At 40.1% G+C, this 14,215-nt stretch overlaps 1 protein-coding gene across 6 annotated transcripts in view; it reads left to right on the forward strand.

Moving 5' to 3' along the window:
• Nucleotides 1-14,215, forward strand: part of LOC148008221 (calmodulin-binding receptor-like cytoplasmic kinase 2) — a 57,659-nt gene that overhangs the window by 16,607 nt on the left and 26,837 nt on the right. Inside the window, exons 2-5 of one of the 6 annotated variants that reach the window (XM_087674399.1) lie at nucleotides 1,580-1,789; nucleotides 5,582-5,620; nucleotides 5,739-5,992; nucleotides 6,081-6,316. In XM_087674399.1, coding sequence (XP_087530525.1) covers nucleotides 5,884-5,992; nucleotides 6,081-6,316 — 345 coding nt within the window. In that variant the 5' untranslated portion in view covers nucleotides 1,580-1,789; nucleotides 5,582-5,620; nucleotides 5,739-5,883. Of the gene's footprint in view, nucleotides 1-1,579; nucleotides 1,790-5,581; nucleotides 5,621-5,726; nucleotides 5,993-6,080; nucleotides 6,317-14,215 lie in introns of all 6 variants that reach the window. The other 5 variants (XM_087674397.1, XM_087674398.1, XM_087674396.1 and 2 more) reach the window with 5 other exon arrangements.

Consider the following 14,215-nt stretch of genomic DNA (forward strand, 5'->3'; position numbering starts at 1 on the left):
CAGCCCAATGATCATACTACTAAGTTGTGCAGAGTATGGGGCAAAATTAGGGATCGGTATGCATTGATTTTCTTTGATAATGGTGCACGAGCCATCTTCATCTCTGTTGATATGGCAGCTCATCTAGTGGTCAAAGAGGATGAGATGGGACCCATGGGGAAAATTGGAATGGCATATAAAGGCCATGCAGAGCTTGTCACATTGCTTATTGGAAAGGTTCGGTTACATATACAGGGATATGTGGACAGTGAAGAGTTCTTCATTACTCCACTTGAGGGTTGTGATGTATTGCTTGGTATGCCATGGTATCATCATATGCATGCAGTGATTGATTCTCGTGCAAAAAAGGTCATTATTTAGCATAAGGGAAAGATACTCACACTTGATATGAAGTTGAAAGGTGAATTTGTCTCTGTTGTATCTGCAGCCGCCATTTCTAAAGTTATAAAGAATCATCTTTTAGCATACTTGGTTTTTACTAAGGATAAAGATGATAGTGAGAATGTTGGGAACATGTCTAAGATAGAGAAGGATCGCATGTCATTTATGAAAATTTATGTTGGTTACTTTTCTCATTCATTTCCAAGGCAGCTACCACTTAAAAGACTAGAAGATCATGGCATAAATCTTATCCTTGGAAGTAACCCACCTAATAAGCCACCCTATAGAGTCTGCAGCCCAACGGGAGGAGATTGTGAGTCAGGTGAATTAGCTGTTAGAAAAAGGGATGATTTAGCTTAGCTCATCTACTTTTTGTTCTCTAGTGCTTTTGGTGCAGAAAAAGGATGGTTCATGGCGTATCTACATTGATTATCGTTCTTTGAACAAGATCACGATAAAGAATCACTTTCGGATTCCTAGGATTGATGATATTATGGATAGATTGTAGGGGACAACCATATTCAGCTGCATAGATTTGAAGTGGATATCATCAGATACGCATTAGATCGGAAGATGTGTCTAAGATAGCTTTTAGGATATCTTTTGGATTGTATAAGTTTCTTGTTATGCCTTTTGGACTTACGAATGCTTCTGTGACTTTTAATCGGATGATGGATCACATCTTCAGGCCACATAGAGAATTTGTGGACACTTCTTTGATGACACAATTGTCTATTCAAAGAACGAGACAGAGCATAGAAGACACTTGGACATTGTGTTCAATGAACTGCGTGAGCATAGGTTGATTATCAATGATAAAAAAAGTGAATTCTTCTTGTATGAAATCCACTTTTTGGGGCATATTGTATCAATTGATAGTATTTGTATGAACCTTGCACAAGTTGAGGCAGTACGATTATGGCCACCTTTGAGAAATGTACATGAGATTAATAGGTTCTTGGGTTTTTATTCTTACTACAGGAAGTATGTACTCGGATTTGTTGAAATTGTATCTCCATTGTATGCTTTGCAGAAGAAGGATGTGCCATTTAGATAGATAGCTATGGAAATTTCAGCATTTAAAAAGTTGAAGGAAAAGATGACTTTAGATTCTATGCTTTTGTTGCTTGATCTAAAAAAGTCATTCGTAGTTTAGTGTGATGCATGTGGTAATAGCATTGGGGTTGTTCTTATGCAGGACGGCCGAGTTGTGGCTTATGAGAGCTGAATTCTCCACGGTCCAGAAATGAATTTGCAGTTTTATGAGAAAGAGCTCTTGGCTGTAATTCATGCACTGTCTACGCGGAAACATTATTTGTTGCGGGTTGATTTTACAGGGTAGACAGACCATCAAACTTTGATGTACTTTCTGATGTAGACAAAGTTGATAGAGAAGCAAATGAGATGGGTAAATTTGCTCTCTATGTTTCACTTTCAGATCGTTCATATTGATGGTAAAAAGAATGTTGTGGCTAATGCACTGTATATATTAATAGTTACCAAGACATATTGGTTCAATGATTCAAATTAATTCAATGCTCATATACTTTGAAAGGTGATTTGTGTTATTCAAGTGTTTCAAAATATGATTAAATATTCAACTTTCTATTTAAGAGTGGCCAATGGTCGGAATGCCCTATAATTATACTTGGGTTCTCATTGGTGAGATGCCCAAGAGAAATTAAAAGTTTGGTTGGGTAGTTAGATTGACGAAAACACCTAGATGACTAAGACATTTATACTCGGGTAGTCACATTGGCTAGAAGCACATATAATGAGTGGCTTTAGCAAGTGAAGCTAGATGCTCATGATCAAAGAAACAAATCATGAATCTGTGAACCTATAGAATGAAGCTCTCCAGAATCTAAATTTGGTGACTCCTAAAATTTAAGAGGTTACTATTTTTGGAAGTTGAATGGAAATTTCTATTTGCGTCAAAGGCTTCCGAATTTTGCAAGGAATAGCTTCGTATTTAGTGGCTATCTCAAATTCTTAACCATTTGAGAGAAGGTTTAGAAGGTTCTTTCTCTCCTACTTTTCACTTTTGAGTACCCAAGCCCCACATCTTTGCATTGTAGGTCTCTCTCTTTCTTTTCAATAAGCTTTTATACTAAAATTTCAGCCATATGCTTTTTCTCCTATCTATCACTCATCCAAGAAGCACTTTCTACCTAGATTGATCTAGCAAGGCAGAAAAGAAGAAAATCACCTTGCTGCCCACAGTATACATGAATTAGGGTTTCAAAATCCTAATTTTCAGAATTGCTACAAATTAGCCTTTTGTATATGGTTCAAGTACTTGGTGCCTGTGGTTTGTTTCAATAAATTCCTGCAAGGGGGAGAGGCCAGTACCCCTCTTAACGTGGTGTTGGCTCTCTTCTTTTTTCCTCTTTCTCGATCTACTGATTTTGATGGTGATAATTGATCAAGTTGATTAAGTTTAAAGTAGTGTCATTCTCATGTTCTTTCCCATGCTTACATTGGTATCAGAGCAAGGACTTCTTCTTTGCAAGAACTTTTTGGGGCGACAAGATCTTTGGGCTCAACTTTCTCACCATGTCAAGAGGCGAAGAGAATTTTGGTGAACAGCTGGAAGGCTCCTTACTCTCTGTATTTGTATGCTTCTTTGATTGTGAGAAGCTACAAAGATACAAGGAGCTGGAAGTGGATGCAGAAGGTCAAGCTTTGATAGAGAGAAGGGATAAAACATGGGCTGAAGCGAAGGTCTTTGAAGATTTCCTTACAAAGAAGGCTCTTGAGGTAGATGGTAGAAGATCTACCTTAGCATGAAAGGTGTCGATGTTATTGATGTAACTAAGTCTATGAAAGGTAATACATCACCTATCATTTAAGGGTCCTCCCAAGTGGTAACTTCAAAGCCTCATCATATACAAGTTGCCTCCTCTTGTCCCACGAATCCCTCCATGAAGAAGGGCAAGGAGAAGGTCAAAGAACCGGCTATTTCCATGATAGTTGAATCTCCAAAGATTCTTTTAGCAAAGGAAAACAATGCTAAAGGAGACTTCCAGCTTGGAGAGGAGTGTCGAGTTTGACGTTTTCTATGGTAAGAGAGATTCTCAAAAAGTTATGTCTTGCACTAGACAATTTGATGCCACCTTTGGTGGTGAAGATTATAGTAAAAAGTCAAAGATTAGGATGGTTAAGATGCATTTGAAGGATGCGGCTTTAAATCAGTGGCCCAAAGTTATCTAAAAGGGAAAGGAACCGAAGTCTTGGAAAGAGTTTAAGGGGATGTTTAACAAGAAGTTTTTGCCTTCATCCTTTGAAGCCGATGTGCAACAAGAATGGGATGAGTTGAAGCAAAGCCAAGGAGACAATGCTGAAACATATATCAATACGTTTGTTGCTTGTTTCTCTTAAGTTTACCTCTCTTAATGAGGTTCCTTCCAATATGGAGGCGAGAAAGTTTATCCATGGATTACATCCAACCGTACAGTGAGTTGTCAAGATGACAAAGCTTGATAGTTTGGAAGTACCCCAAGATGTGGCCCTAGAAGGTGAAGGATGGAGTTACACAAAAGAAAAGAATAGTACTACCTATGAAAAGAAGTTGATGGCTATCATTTAAGCTTTAAAAGATTGGTGACATTATCTTTTAGGTGAAGAAATTCTTATCAAGACAGACCATGATAGTCTGGGACATTTTCTTAACCAATCAAGGAATTTTGAGAAGTCTATTCGATGGGTCAATTATTTAGCTCAATTTAACTTTTAGATATTGCATATTCTTGGGAAGCAAAAGAAGGTAGTTGCTGCCCTGCCAAGAAGATCTCAAATTTATGCAATGTCCATGATTCATCATAAAGATTTCACTAATATGAGGGACCTGTATGCTTCTGACGAAGACTGCAAAATCATTTGGGAGAGTTTACAGCTTGGTAAAAAGGTAAACTCTTATGTTGTCAAAGATGGATTTCTTTTGATGGAGAATAAGTTGTGTATTACTAAAGATTTCGGACCTAAAGTAATGGAAGAATGTCACGATGCCCCTTACATGGCTCATCTTGGTATTTTGCCCACAACCAAGGCACTTGAAATGTATTTCTTTTGGCCAAGTTATTGGTCAAGCTCACTAGTCCAAACAACCCATATGTCTACTATCTAAGCTTTCTTGACTCTTGCAGACCATCATCATTGGCTTGTTTACTAGATGGACATGGAGTTTGCCTTCTTGAATGGCATCTTATAGGAGAGATATATAGATCAGTCTCTAGGTTTGAGTGTGCTCCCTTAAGCCAAATCTCCTATATAAATGTTGCCATCAATCGTAATGAGGAGGAGAAATCAAAGAGAGATCCCTTGTTTGTTTAGAAGAGTATGATAGAAAAGGAGGAAGGTTAGGAACTGAAACCTTAAGAAAAAGGGGGACCAGGAGGTAGAGCAAGGAGTGTCCAAGTTGTTGCCTCCAACCAAACAGGTTTGGCAATATTTATATGTTATGATCAGTTAAGCTTTAGGAGAGATTTTTGTACCCATATTTACCATTGCAGTTGAAGGACAATGACAGGATAATTCAAGATGGAGCAAAGACTACAAAACTACCTTATTATGATGAATTATTAACCGCGGTGTAGCTTGTCTTTGGAGACTAGATTTGATAGAGCCGACTTAATATAGTTGTTGGGGTCATTGAATCGTTCTCTTTGGAAATAATTTGATTGAACAGGGGAATTTGTAATGTGCTGAATGGCTAGTGTGTGGATTACTGACTATGCAGCCTAATACATGCAGATAGGAGAGTCCTAAGCTAGGGTTTGTAGTAAGTTTCAACTCAAGCTAGGGGCAATGTGATGAGACTCCATTGTGTCCTCTAAATGAAAACAATTCAGGTTATCTTGAACAAGGGTCAGGATGGAGGAACCTGATAGATCACAGAGCCTGTGGAAATCCACCTGGATCTTATTCTTGGAATGGATGGTGAGAGTCATGCCTGCACCCTGGCCCCTATTTTATGGGGTTTTATATATTTAAACTAGTACAATCTGCGGAGGTTGAGTTCCAGAGTTTGCTGAAGACAGTAATAAACTGCAAAATGGCAAATGGCACGTTTATTTTTGGTCCACTTAGCGTTTTGATGCATCTCCTGGTTTTTACATATGTGCTATAAGTACAGCTATTGTCCATGTTTGTCTGCCTTTGTAGTCAAATTTATACTTAGTCGCCGTCTGTTATGATGCAGGTGCATCAAAATCATTTCCTGGATGTCATGTGGTTCAAGGTGGCTGAGATAATACTAATTTAGGAAGTGGTTTTCCTTTGGTGGGCATGTTAAGTATGCCTGTTGTAGAGAGTACTGGGGCTTAGAGTATGCTGATGAACTGCAGATATCTGTGCAGAGTCCAGACAAAATATTGCCCACATCTTTGCACAAAATGAAGGTTCACCCATATTGCTGCGTTGTAATATGCGTTTGAGTTTGGGGGCTCAGACTTACGTGGCTCCATAGGGTAAAGATAATATAGTGGCCCGAAAAGTGACCAGATGAATGACAAGCAGCCACCTGGTGCCTCTGATAAGCTTTGGTTACGATTTTTAAATATCCTGTCATGTTGTGGTGCAAAGGAGCAAGATAGAGACAAAGGCAGTGAATGTAAGTGTTTTATCTTACCATGTTGGAAACTGTTTATGTTGCTTGGATGGGTATGGTTACTCACATTTGATTTTGTAAGTGCTAGCAGTTCTTTCCAGTTCAACTGATCAGTCTTATATCAGTCAGTCTTCAAGTTACTCTAGTGGCTTTACAACGCAAGCTTTGCCTAGTGGAGAAAGAGCTTTGGTTTTCACCATGGCAGAGCTTAAGCGAGCAACATCAAACTTTTCTACTACTTGTAAAGTTGGCCAAGGGGGTTTTGGCATAGTATATAGGGGATGCCTTGCAGATGGTACATACATTGCTGTTAAACGAGCCAGAAAGGTATTGTTTTGGGTTATCCTTGACATGTTAAACTGTAATCTTGTAGTTTGTCGAGATTCTTACATGAACTTAATAACTACTACCAACTGACTTCAAATTTACATCAAATGATACTTTTTGTGTTGTTGCTTAAGCAAGCAAGGTTTTGTAAGTTTCAACCTTGTACTGTAAGGAAGGCTTTCACAAATTTTCATGGCTTTCCACATAATAATAAATAGCATGTTTTCTTTTTTAATGGGGGTGCTTTCCACAGAATCTTTGTCTTGCCTTGCTAGTTCTTTGGAAGGCAAAGCCGATTTTGGAAGTAAAGGCATCCATCACTTGTGTGATGGTCCTTTATCCTGGCCTTTTCCTCGGCAAAACTTCCTCCTTAAGGAGTGATTTGTGTTCTGGTCAAAGGAGAGAGCTTGGCTGGTGAATTCTAGGATAGGGTTTTTAGGAGTAGATATGGTTCATTGGCTTGGTGCCCTTGCAATTCTCTTCAAGAATGGTTTCTGGCTTAAGGCATTGATATTGCATTTTCTTCCTTGACCTATATTAGATTTCAAGTTAAACTCTTGTAGAATCTCTATCCATATGCTTTGCCTCTCACTGAAGAGTGTTATGGTTTGTCACTAGAGAAAATCTCCTTCCTAGAAGATAATATCTCCATATTTTAAAGGCATGGGTCACTGCAAGAAGCTTCAAGTTGGACATAGTTAGCTTCATAAGGCTTCAACTTCCAGGAAGTGTAAGCCACAGGTCTTTAGTCTTCTCAATCTCTATCTGTGTTAGGTCCATCCTGATAACATTGTTTAGCTCAGCATGGCTGAAGTGCATCTCATGTCTGATGTTGTGATGATGATGATGATGCCTTCTCTTGACACATGTGCGATTCTTCTTTGTTCTTGAGGAAAAAGCAGATGCTGATGCTTCCCCTCTTCCCTTCTGTGCACACAGCAAAGTTATGGCGATACCATGTGTAACATGAAGACCTCCCCTTTGCACAATTGTGACCACCACGTCATGCCAGATGTTTCTTTGCCACAACTCTTCCCCCGTTGCCATCATAGAATGAGCGGATCACATGGACTTCTGCTGCTACCCGCCTCTCATCACAATTGCTCATCACAATGCAGAGTAAATTCTCTCTCCTTTTAGGGTTTATCTTATTTCAAGCTCAGATCAGGCACATTTCATTGAACTTCAGGGTTGTGATTTTCTGATACAGTTGTAGAACTTGCCACTGATTTGTTGTATTTTTCTGGCTCTTAAACCTGTCCCAACATGAATGAATTCATTAAATATGACACTTGAGAACTTTGTTAGGACAAGTGGCTGACAAAGTTCTATAAAAGAGAATCATTGGTCGCTACCACTTTCATCCATTCTTCTCCCACATCAGTGTCAGTTATTGCTCATCTCCTCGCTGCCCCAATCATCATCATCAGCATACTCTCTCTCTTATTATTATCATCTCCAGTGCAGGACCTGCTGCCTTGCCCTTGCACTCAGCTGCGTGTGTTCCAGGGTGGTTGCCCTGCATCTTCCCCTCATCGATGTGACTTTTTGGCTCCCACCCTGCTGCTCCCTTGCCTTCAAGTGCTGTGCTTTCATCATTACAGCCTGCTGTGCTTCATTGCCAGCCTCCTAGAGCTGTTGCTCACATCTTGACTTCTGCGTTTTCATTCAGCTTTCTGCCTGCCCCCTTCGATGCTATTTGGCAGCTGCGTTTCGGCCTCTCCTACTGTCTCTTCTGTCAGTCATGGCTGTGTTTTAATGCTTGCTGCTCCTTGTTGACAAGTCTTCTGTGTTTTGCTGCTGTCCAGCTTCCCGTCAGCCTCATCATCTCTCTCCACATCAGGAACTGCTTCCTTTGGCATTTCTCTTGCCCATGCAGCTGCCTGGTGCCTTTTCGTCATTATTTGGTATTGACCCGCTGGTTTTCTATACTTGGGATCCATCCTGGAGGATGACACTCTGTGATACTCCCCCTTAGCCTGCTTCCATGAGAGACTGGCTGCTGGAGATAATCCTCAGCTCCTCAAGTATTTGTTGAATCACACTTCTTGTACTCAGTCTGTTGATTGAGATTTGAGCATCATTCATTTGCTGCTGCTTCATTTATGTTTGCTTGGCTTCATTGTGTTAGTCGTGTTCATACACTCTTTGTGTTTTCTTTGCAAACTGTAGGGTATCCTCCCCTGTTACCAAAGCTGGTCCTCTTCTAAAGTATCTTGAGCTATTATGCTAGGCTTGGATGTGCAACATATACCAACCTATGATGTCTCAAATCACCTCCATCTTGGGAGCTTCCTACCCATACATTTACCCCCCTCTCCAGAGGTTTTGATGCAGTAGTATTCCCTCAACATTGAGGACATTTCTTCTTCTTCTTCTTCTTCTTCTTCTTTAACAACCATTTAGATGTTGGGTGGATGATGGATGTGCAATTTTGAGAATTCAGTTAGGTCTGCTTGTTGTTCCCTGCTGTAAACTCAAGTTTCAGCCTGCTGTTCGCTGCTGTAAATGCACATTTTCTGTGGTGGACGAGTGATTTTGAAAAAGGCAAGACATCCTCAACTCTTCTCTTGTAGATGTTGCTGATTAACCCTCTGTTTGGGCACTCTTACAGCAAAACGCAGCAGCCTTTGTGTGTTTGCAGGTCATACAAAGATGTGTTACCACCAATTTCAAGGCTTTGATGACTCAAACAAGGAGGTTTCCCATCACTCGTCTAAAGGATGACGTGATTATCGAGAAGAATGGAGGTCATCGAGTGCTTCGAACGGTCTCATCATTCGGAGCTGTCTTCTCCTCCCCTCTCTCTCCATGTTTCACATAAAGCCCATTCTATTGGCTTTAGAATGCCTAACATGGCACTTGGAAACTCTCGAGCCCGATCCTTCCTTTTCGTGAGCTTATAGGATTTTGTCCTAGTGCATGTTCGTAGGTTGAAGTGAGCGGTAGAAGTGTGGAAGAAGCTTGTGTCTTTGTACCATTAGAAGATGTTTACCAATAGAATCTCTCTTGAGAAGAAACTTTGGATGCTTAGTGTTAATGACTCTCCTTCCATGAAGGATCACATCAACAAATTGGAGGACATGAGGGATGGGCTTGCATCCCTCCGGAGGACTATCTGTGAGAAAATGTACTAGCTATGGAGGAGAGAGAAACAAGAGACAATGATAGTGAGTGAGGTGAAGCAAGAGAGTAGAATGTGCTTGTTGAACTGAAAGATAGAGTGAAAGTACAATACTAAGTTAGATCAAGGGTTGACCTAACTAGCCTTCCACCAATCAACTAGAGTTAGGCTAACTTACTCTAGTCCCTAGTGTCACTAGTTTAATGTCAAAGATACTAGGTACACTCACACTACATTGACACTTAATATAGTGTGCATTGCCCTAGTAAATTCTAACAATAGCTTCAGAGGATATTGCATGATTCTATTGACTTCATTGTCATCTTTAAAGTTTGATGTGTTCTATACGAGCCTTCTTACATTGAGGACCCTAGAGACTCGTCTTTGGGAGGAGCTTGCTCCATTGATTTGGAGCATGATGAGTGGCTTAGAGAGGTCGAAGCCACTGGATCTGACTCCATGAATGTTTTCATAGCAGGTTTGGGAGGAGGGAGGAAGAAGGAGAAGCCTAAGGCAAATAAACAAGATGATAGGGATGAAAAGAAGAATGATAAGAAGAAGTCCAAGCGCCCACACTATGGAAAGGATACACATTTGGAGGAAAAGTGTTGGCAAAAGTATCCTCATTTGAAGCTCAAGGGAAGCTTCAAGGAGGGGTCTAAGGATTTGAAGGCCACTCGAGCTACCATTCAGTCGGCCATCTTTGCATATGTGTTCGAGAAGAAGGATACCGCTCTTGCTTCTTTCATTGTGGAGAAGCCTTGGCTCATGGACAATGGGGCTTCTTTCCACATGACCTATCAAGAGGATTAGCTTTAGAACATGATTTTGGAGGGGGGTTTGTCACCATTGGTGACAATTCTTTCGTACTTGTTCGTGGAGTGGAGACCATACCTAGTGTTTACTCATGGACTTATACAACTAGGTACCCGCGTTGTATTAGATAAGATGTAATAATTGTGGAGGACGCTTCTATAGGAGTGGTTCTTTGGATAGATACACTGGAGGGTGGGCTTTATATGTTCACAACCCTTATTGCGAGGACTTTCCATGAGCTAGGACTGTGTTGGCATGCCCAATACAGGCACCTAAACTTTGATGCTATCAGGCGGGCTTCTTGGAAGAAGACGGTGAAGGGACTTTTTGATTTCCCTTCCATTCACACCCTATGCTCTAGCTGTTTGAGGGGCAAGTAGCATAGGTATCCCCATCGCTATTGGAAGGCTTGTACACCGCTTGAGTTGGTCCACATGGACCTATGCGGTCTTATGGGTTTGGCTTCCCTTGGGAAAGGCCAAGTATTTGATGCTCATCATTGATGACATCAACTGTTATATATACTTACTTTCTAGAGTACAAAAGTGAGGTGTACTCCAGCTTCTGCGATTGAAAATTGTTTGCGGAAATGCAAATGTTTTTCAAGGTTCAAGGCGTTCGAGCAAACCACAACGATAAGTTTTATTCTAACCTCTTTTCTAAGTTTTGCAGGGATAATAGCATTCGAATGGAGTACTCACATTTGAACACACTATCCGAGAATTGTGTGGTGGAGCATGCTAATCAGACCATGTTGGAGATGGCTTGATCGATGTTGGAGCATAGAAGTCTTCCTCACTCCCTTTGGGGTGAGACAAGAGCTATTGTGGTTCACATCTGCAATGAGTCTTCTACCTCCACATTACAAAATATAACTCTCTATGAGGCCTTCTTTGGAAAGAAGCCTTTCGTTTCTCATTTTCACATCTTTGGGTGTGATGCTTTTGTCCCCATGGACAAGGAAAAGAGAGGCAACAAATGCAACTCTAAGTTGAAGAAGCTTATCTTGGGGGGCTATAGTATGACCATGAACGGCTATCGGCTCTACGACCTTGAAGAAAAGAACGACTAAGGCGAGTAGGATGTGATCTTTGATGAGGCTTTAGCCTTTGAAGATCTTGTTGATGATTCTTTTTCTATAGGTAGTTTGAAACCAGCCTTTCTTCTTCAAGAGGGTGGTAATTCACTGATCAAGCATTTAATTATAGCAATTAACAAATAAACATAAATTGAAATGCACAATTTATCTTAATAATCATGGACATACCTTGTTGGCCCCAAAAATGGCACCCTTTTCAGTATTTCTTTAACTTTAATTGCTAATGGATTAAGTACAAGTTGAGATTCCACAATCTTCTTTGCTGATCCAAAAGCCCCTTGCTATACAAACAATCGGCAAGCAATTTGGGCCAAATGCGCCTTGATTTTCACCCAAGACTTGCACCAATTTGGGCCAAATGCCCCTTGATACCCATTGCATCCTCGAGGTCCTTGACTTGTCATGATTGAATAACTGCCATGTGCAACACATATGCTAAACAACCTTGCACATTTGATTAATAACTTAATTAAATGTCATTGGCAAGGGTAAAGCATCTCAAAATTTCATGTCCCCATGATAGACCTCCCCCCTTGAAATCCTTGCAATCCTCCTCAATTGCACTGCATTGTGCCAAAGGAAAAGCATATTGTATTGGAATTTCCATAAGGCATTATACTCACAACATTGGCCATTATTGTCTAACCATGCTACATGCCCCAAACCTTACTAAAAATTTCTAGCCGGTGTAAACATCAGATAATATTGAGAAACAATCTAGATCTATTCCTAGAGACCCATTGGATGCATCCATAACTCATGTTTCTTAACTGTTCTGACTTCACAACCATAGTAAAGTATATTTTCACAATAAAACATGGCTGAAACTATCAATGGCATTCACTAACATGTTGCTGTTCATGGAACCGGCTGTAAACCATTGAAAACCGTAACAACCATACTCATTTGCATACATCTCATAGTGACTAGTACACTGAGTAGTGACCCCATGGTAGATATACTATTAGCACACTACCTTGGATGCATATTGAATATATCCAAGATCGACTATATACAAGAGTTGTCCACAACTGGAGGAGTGAAAGTGCTACCTTCCCCTGGAGTATCAAGCAATACTCTGGTCCCCTGCTTTGCTGAACTTGATTGAATCCGAATTAAAGTTGGCTCTAACTAAAAGGCATCTAGATAAAGCTACAACAACTAAGGATGGTTTTCCAAGTCATCCTCTTCCATCCATTATGCATCCGTTGGTGAATAATTTTAAAACTACACTAAATATCTTCTGGAAACTTTACCTCTGACATGTCTTTCCTTATGTGCCAAGATTTGCTCAGGTACCAAGATCTCATCTAGGTCCTCAACTTCAAGTGGAATTTCAACAGATATATCCTTTGGCACATCACTACAAAAAGGCCTCAGCAAATTGACATGAAAGGCATTGTGTATCTGCCAATGTGGAGGTAATTTTAGCTGATATGTTACATTGTTGATCTTCTCCAACACTTGGAAGGGCCCGTAGTATCTCATACTTAACTTTGGATACAATCTCTCTCTTTCTATCATCTTTTTCAGCCTTGCCTTTTCAAAACACAACAATACATTATCACTCTCTGCAAATTGCAAAGTACGTCTATACTGATTAGCTACCTTCTTTTGCTTTTCTTGTGATCTCTGAAGTGCTAACTTTATCTTTGCATAGGCTGCATCCAAGTTTTCCACAGTACGATTAGCCTCAAAGATTTTATCCTTAGTCTGCAAGATAGGTGGTATCTTCTTGCCACTCTCAACCACCTCAAATTGATCTTTGCCAGTGAAACTATGTAGTGTATTGTTGTAAGCCAACTCAACCAATAACAAATATTGCTCATAGTGTGTCTTGTGGTTTGAAACATAGCACCTCAAAAGATCTAATATTGTGGAATGTACTTTCTCAGACTGACCATTTATCTATGGATGGAAGGATGATGAGAATTTCAGTGTGGTACCCATATTCTCAAACAACCCATTCCAAAATAAATTGGTCATCTAAGGGTCTTGATCATTGACGATTGACTTTGGCATATCGTGATACTTAAAGATGTGCTGCAAAAACAATCGTGTCATATGATAAGCCTTTATTTTCTACTTCACTAGAATGAAATGGGCTTGTTTGTTAAACTTGCAAATGATAGTCTATATCCCATTGTTCCCTATAGGTGTCCTAGAAAGCTCAAAAATAAAATCTATCACAATGCTCTGCTAAGGCCTATCTGGAATAGGCAAGGGTTGCAACAAGCCCAACATCTTTTGCATAATATTTTTTTCCTTCTGACATACGATGCATGTCCTTACAAACTGTTCTGCGTTAAAGCTAGCCAATAGAAAAAATGCTCCACTGCCTTGATTGTGTCATCAATACCTGTATGTCTTGCATACGAAGGAGCATGACTTTCAATGATGACTCTAGGCCTCAAATGCTTTTTGACATAGTCATCCATGTATCATCAAAAATCCATCTCTAAGCACAAAGTGCTCATGCCTCTGGCCATTGCAAAGCTGACTATAAACATTAGCAAAGTCTGACTCAACAGTATACTGCTCTTTCATGGGATCCAACTTAGTGTGATAAACCATGCTGAGGGCTGAAATTTATGGCTTACGTGACAGTGCATCAGCCACAACATTCTTTTTACCATCGATATGTACAATCTAAAAGTGAAACATAAAGAGAAAATTTGCCCATCTCATATGCTTCTCTGACAACTTTGTCGATGTCAGAAAGTATATTAAAGTTTGATGGTTTGTTTGCACTGTAAAATCAGCCCCCAACAAATAATGTTTCCATATAGACAATGCATGAAATACAACCAAGAGCCCTTTTTTAGACCTGCAAATTTTGCATTGTGGAGAATTTGACTCT

This window comes from Lygodium microphyllum, unplaced genomic scaffold, assembly GCF_053477565.2.
Source record: "Lygodium microphyllum isolate KBCC unplaced genomic scaffold, Lygodium_microphyllum_v1.1.10 scaffold_261, whole genome shotgun sequence".
NCBI classification, from domain to species: domain Eukaryota; kingdom Viridiplantae; phylum Streptophyta; class Polypodiopsida; order Schizaeales; family Lygodiaceae; genus Lygodium; species Lygodium microphyllum.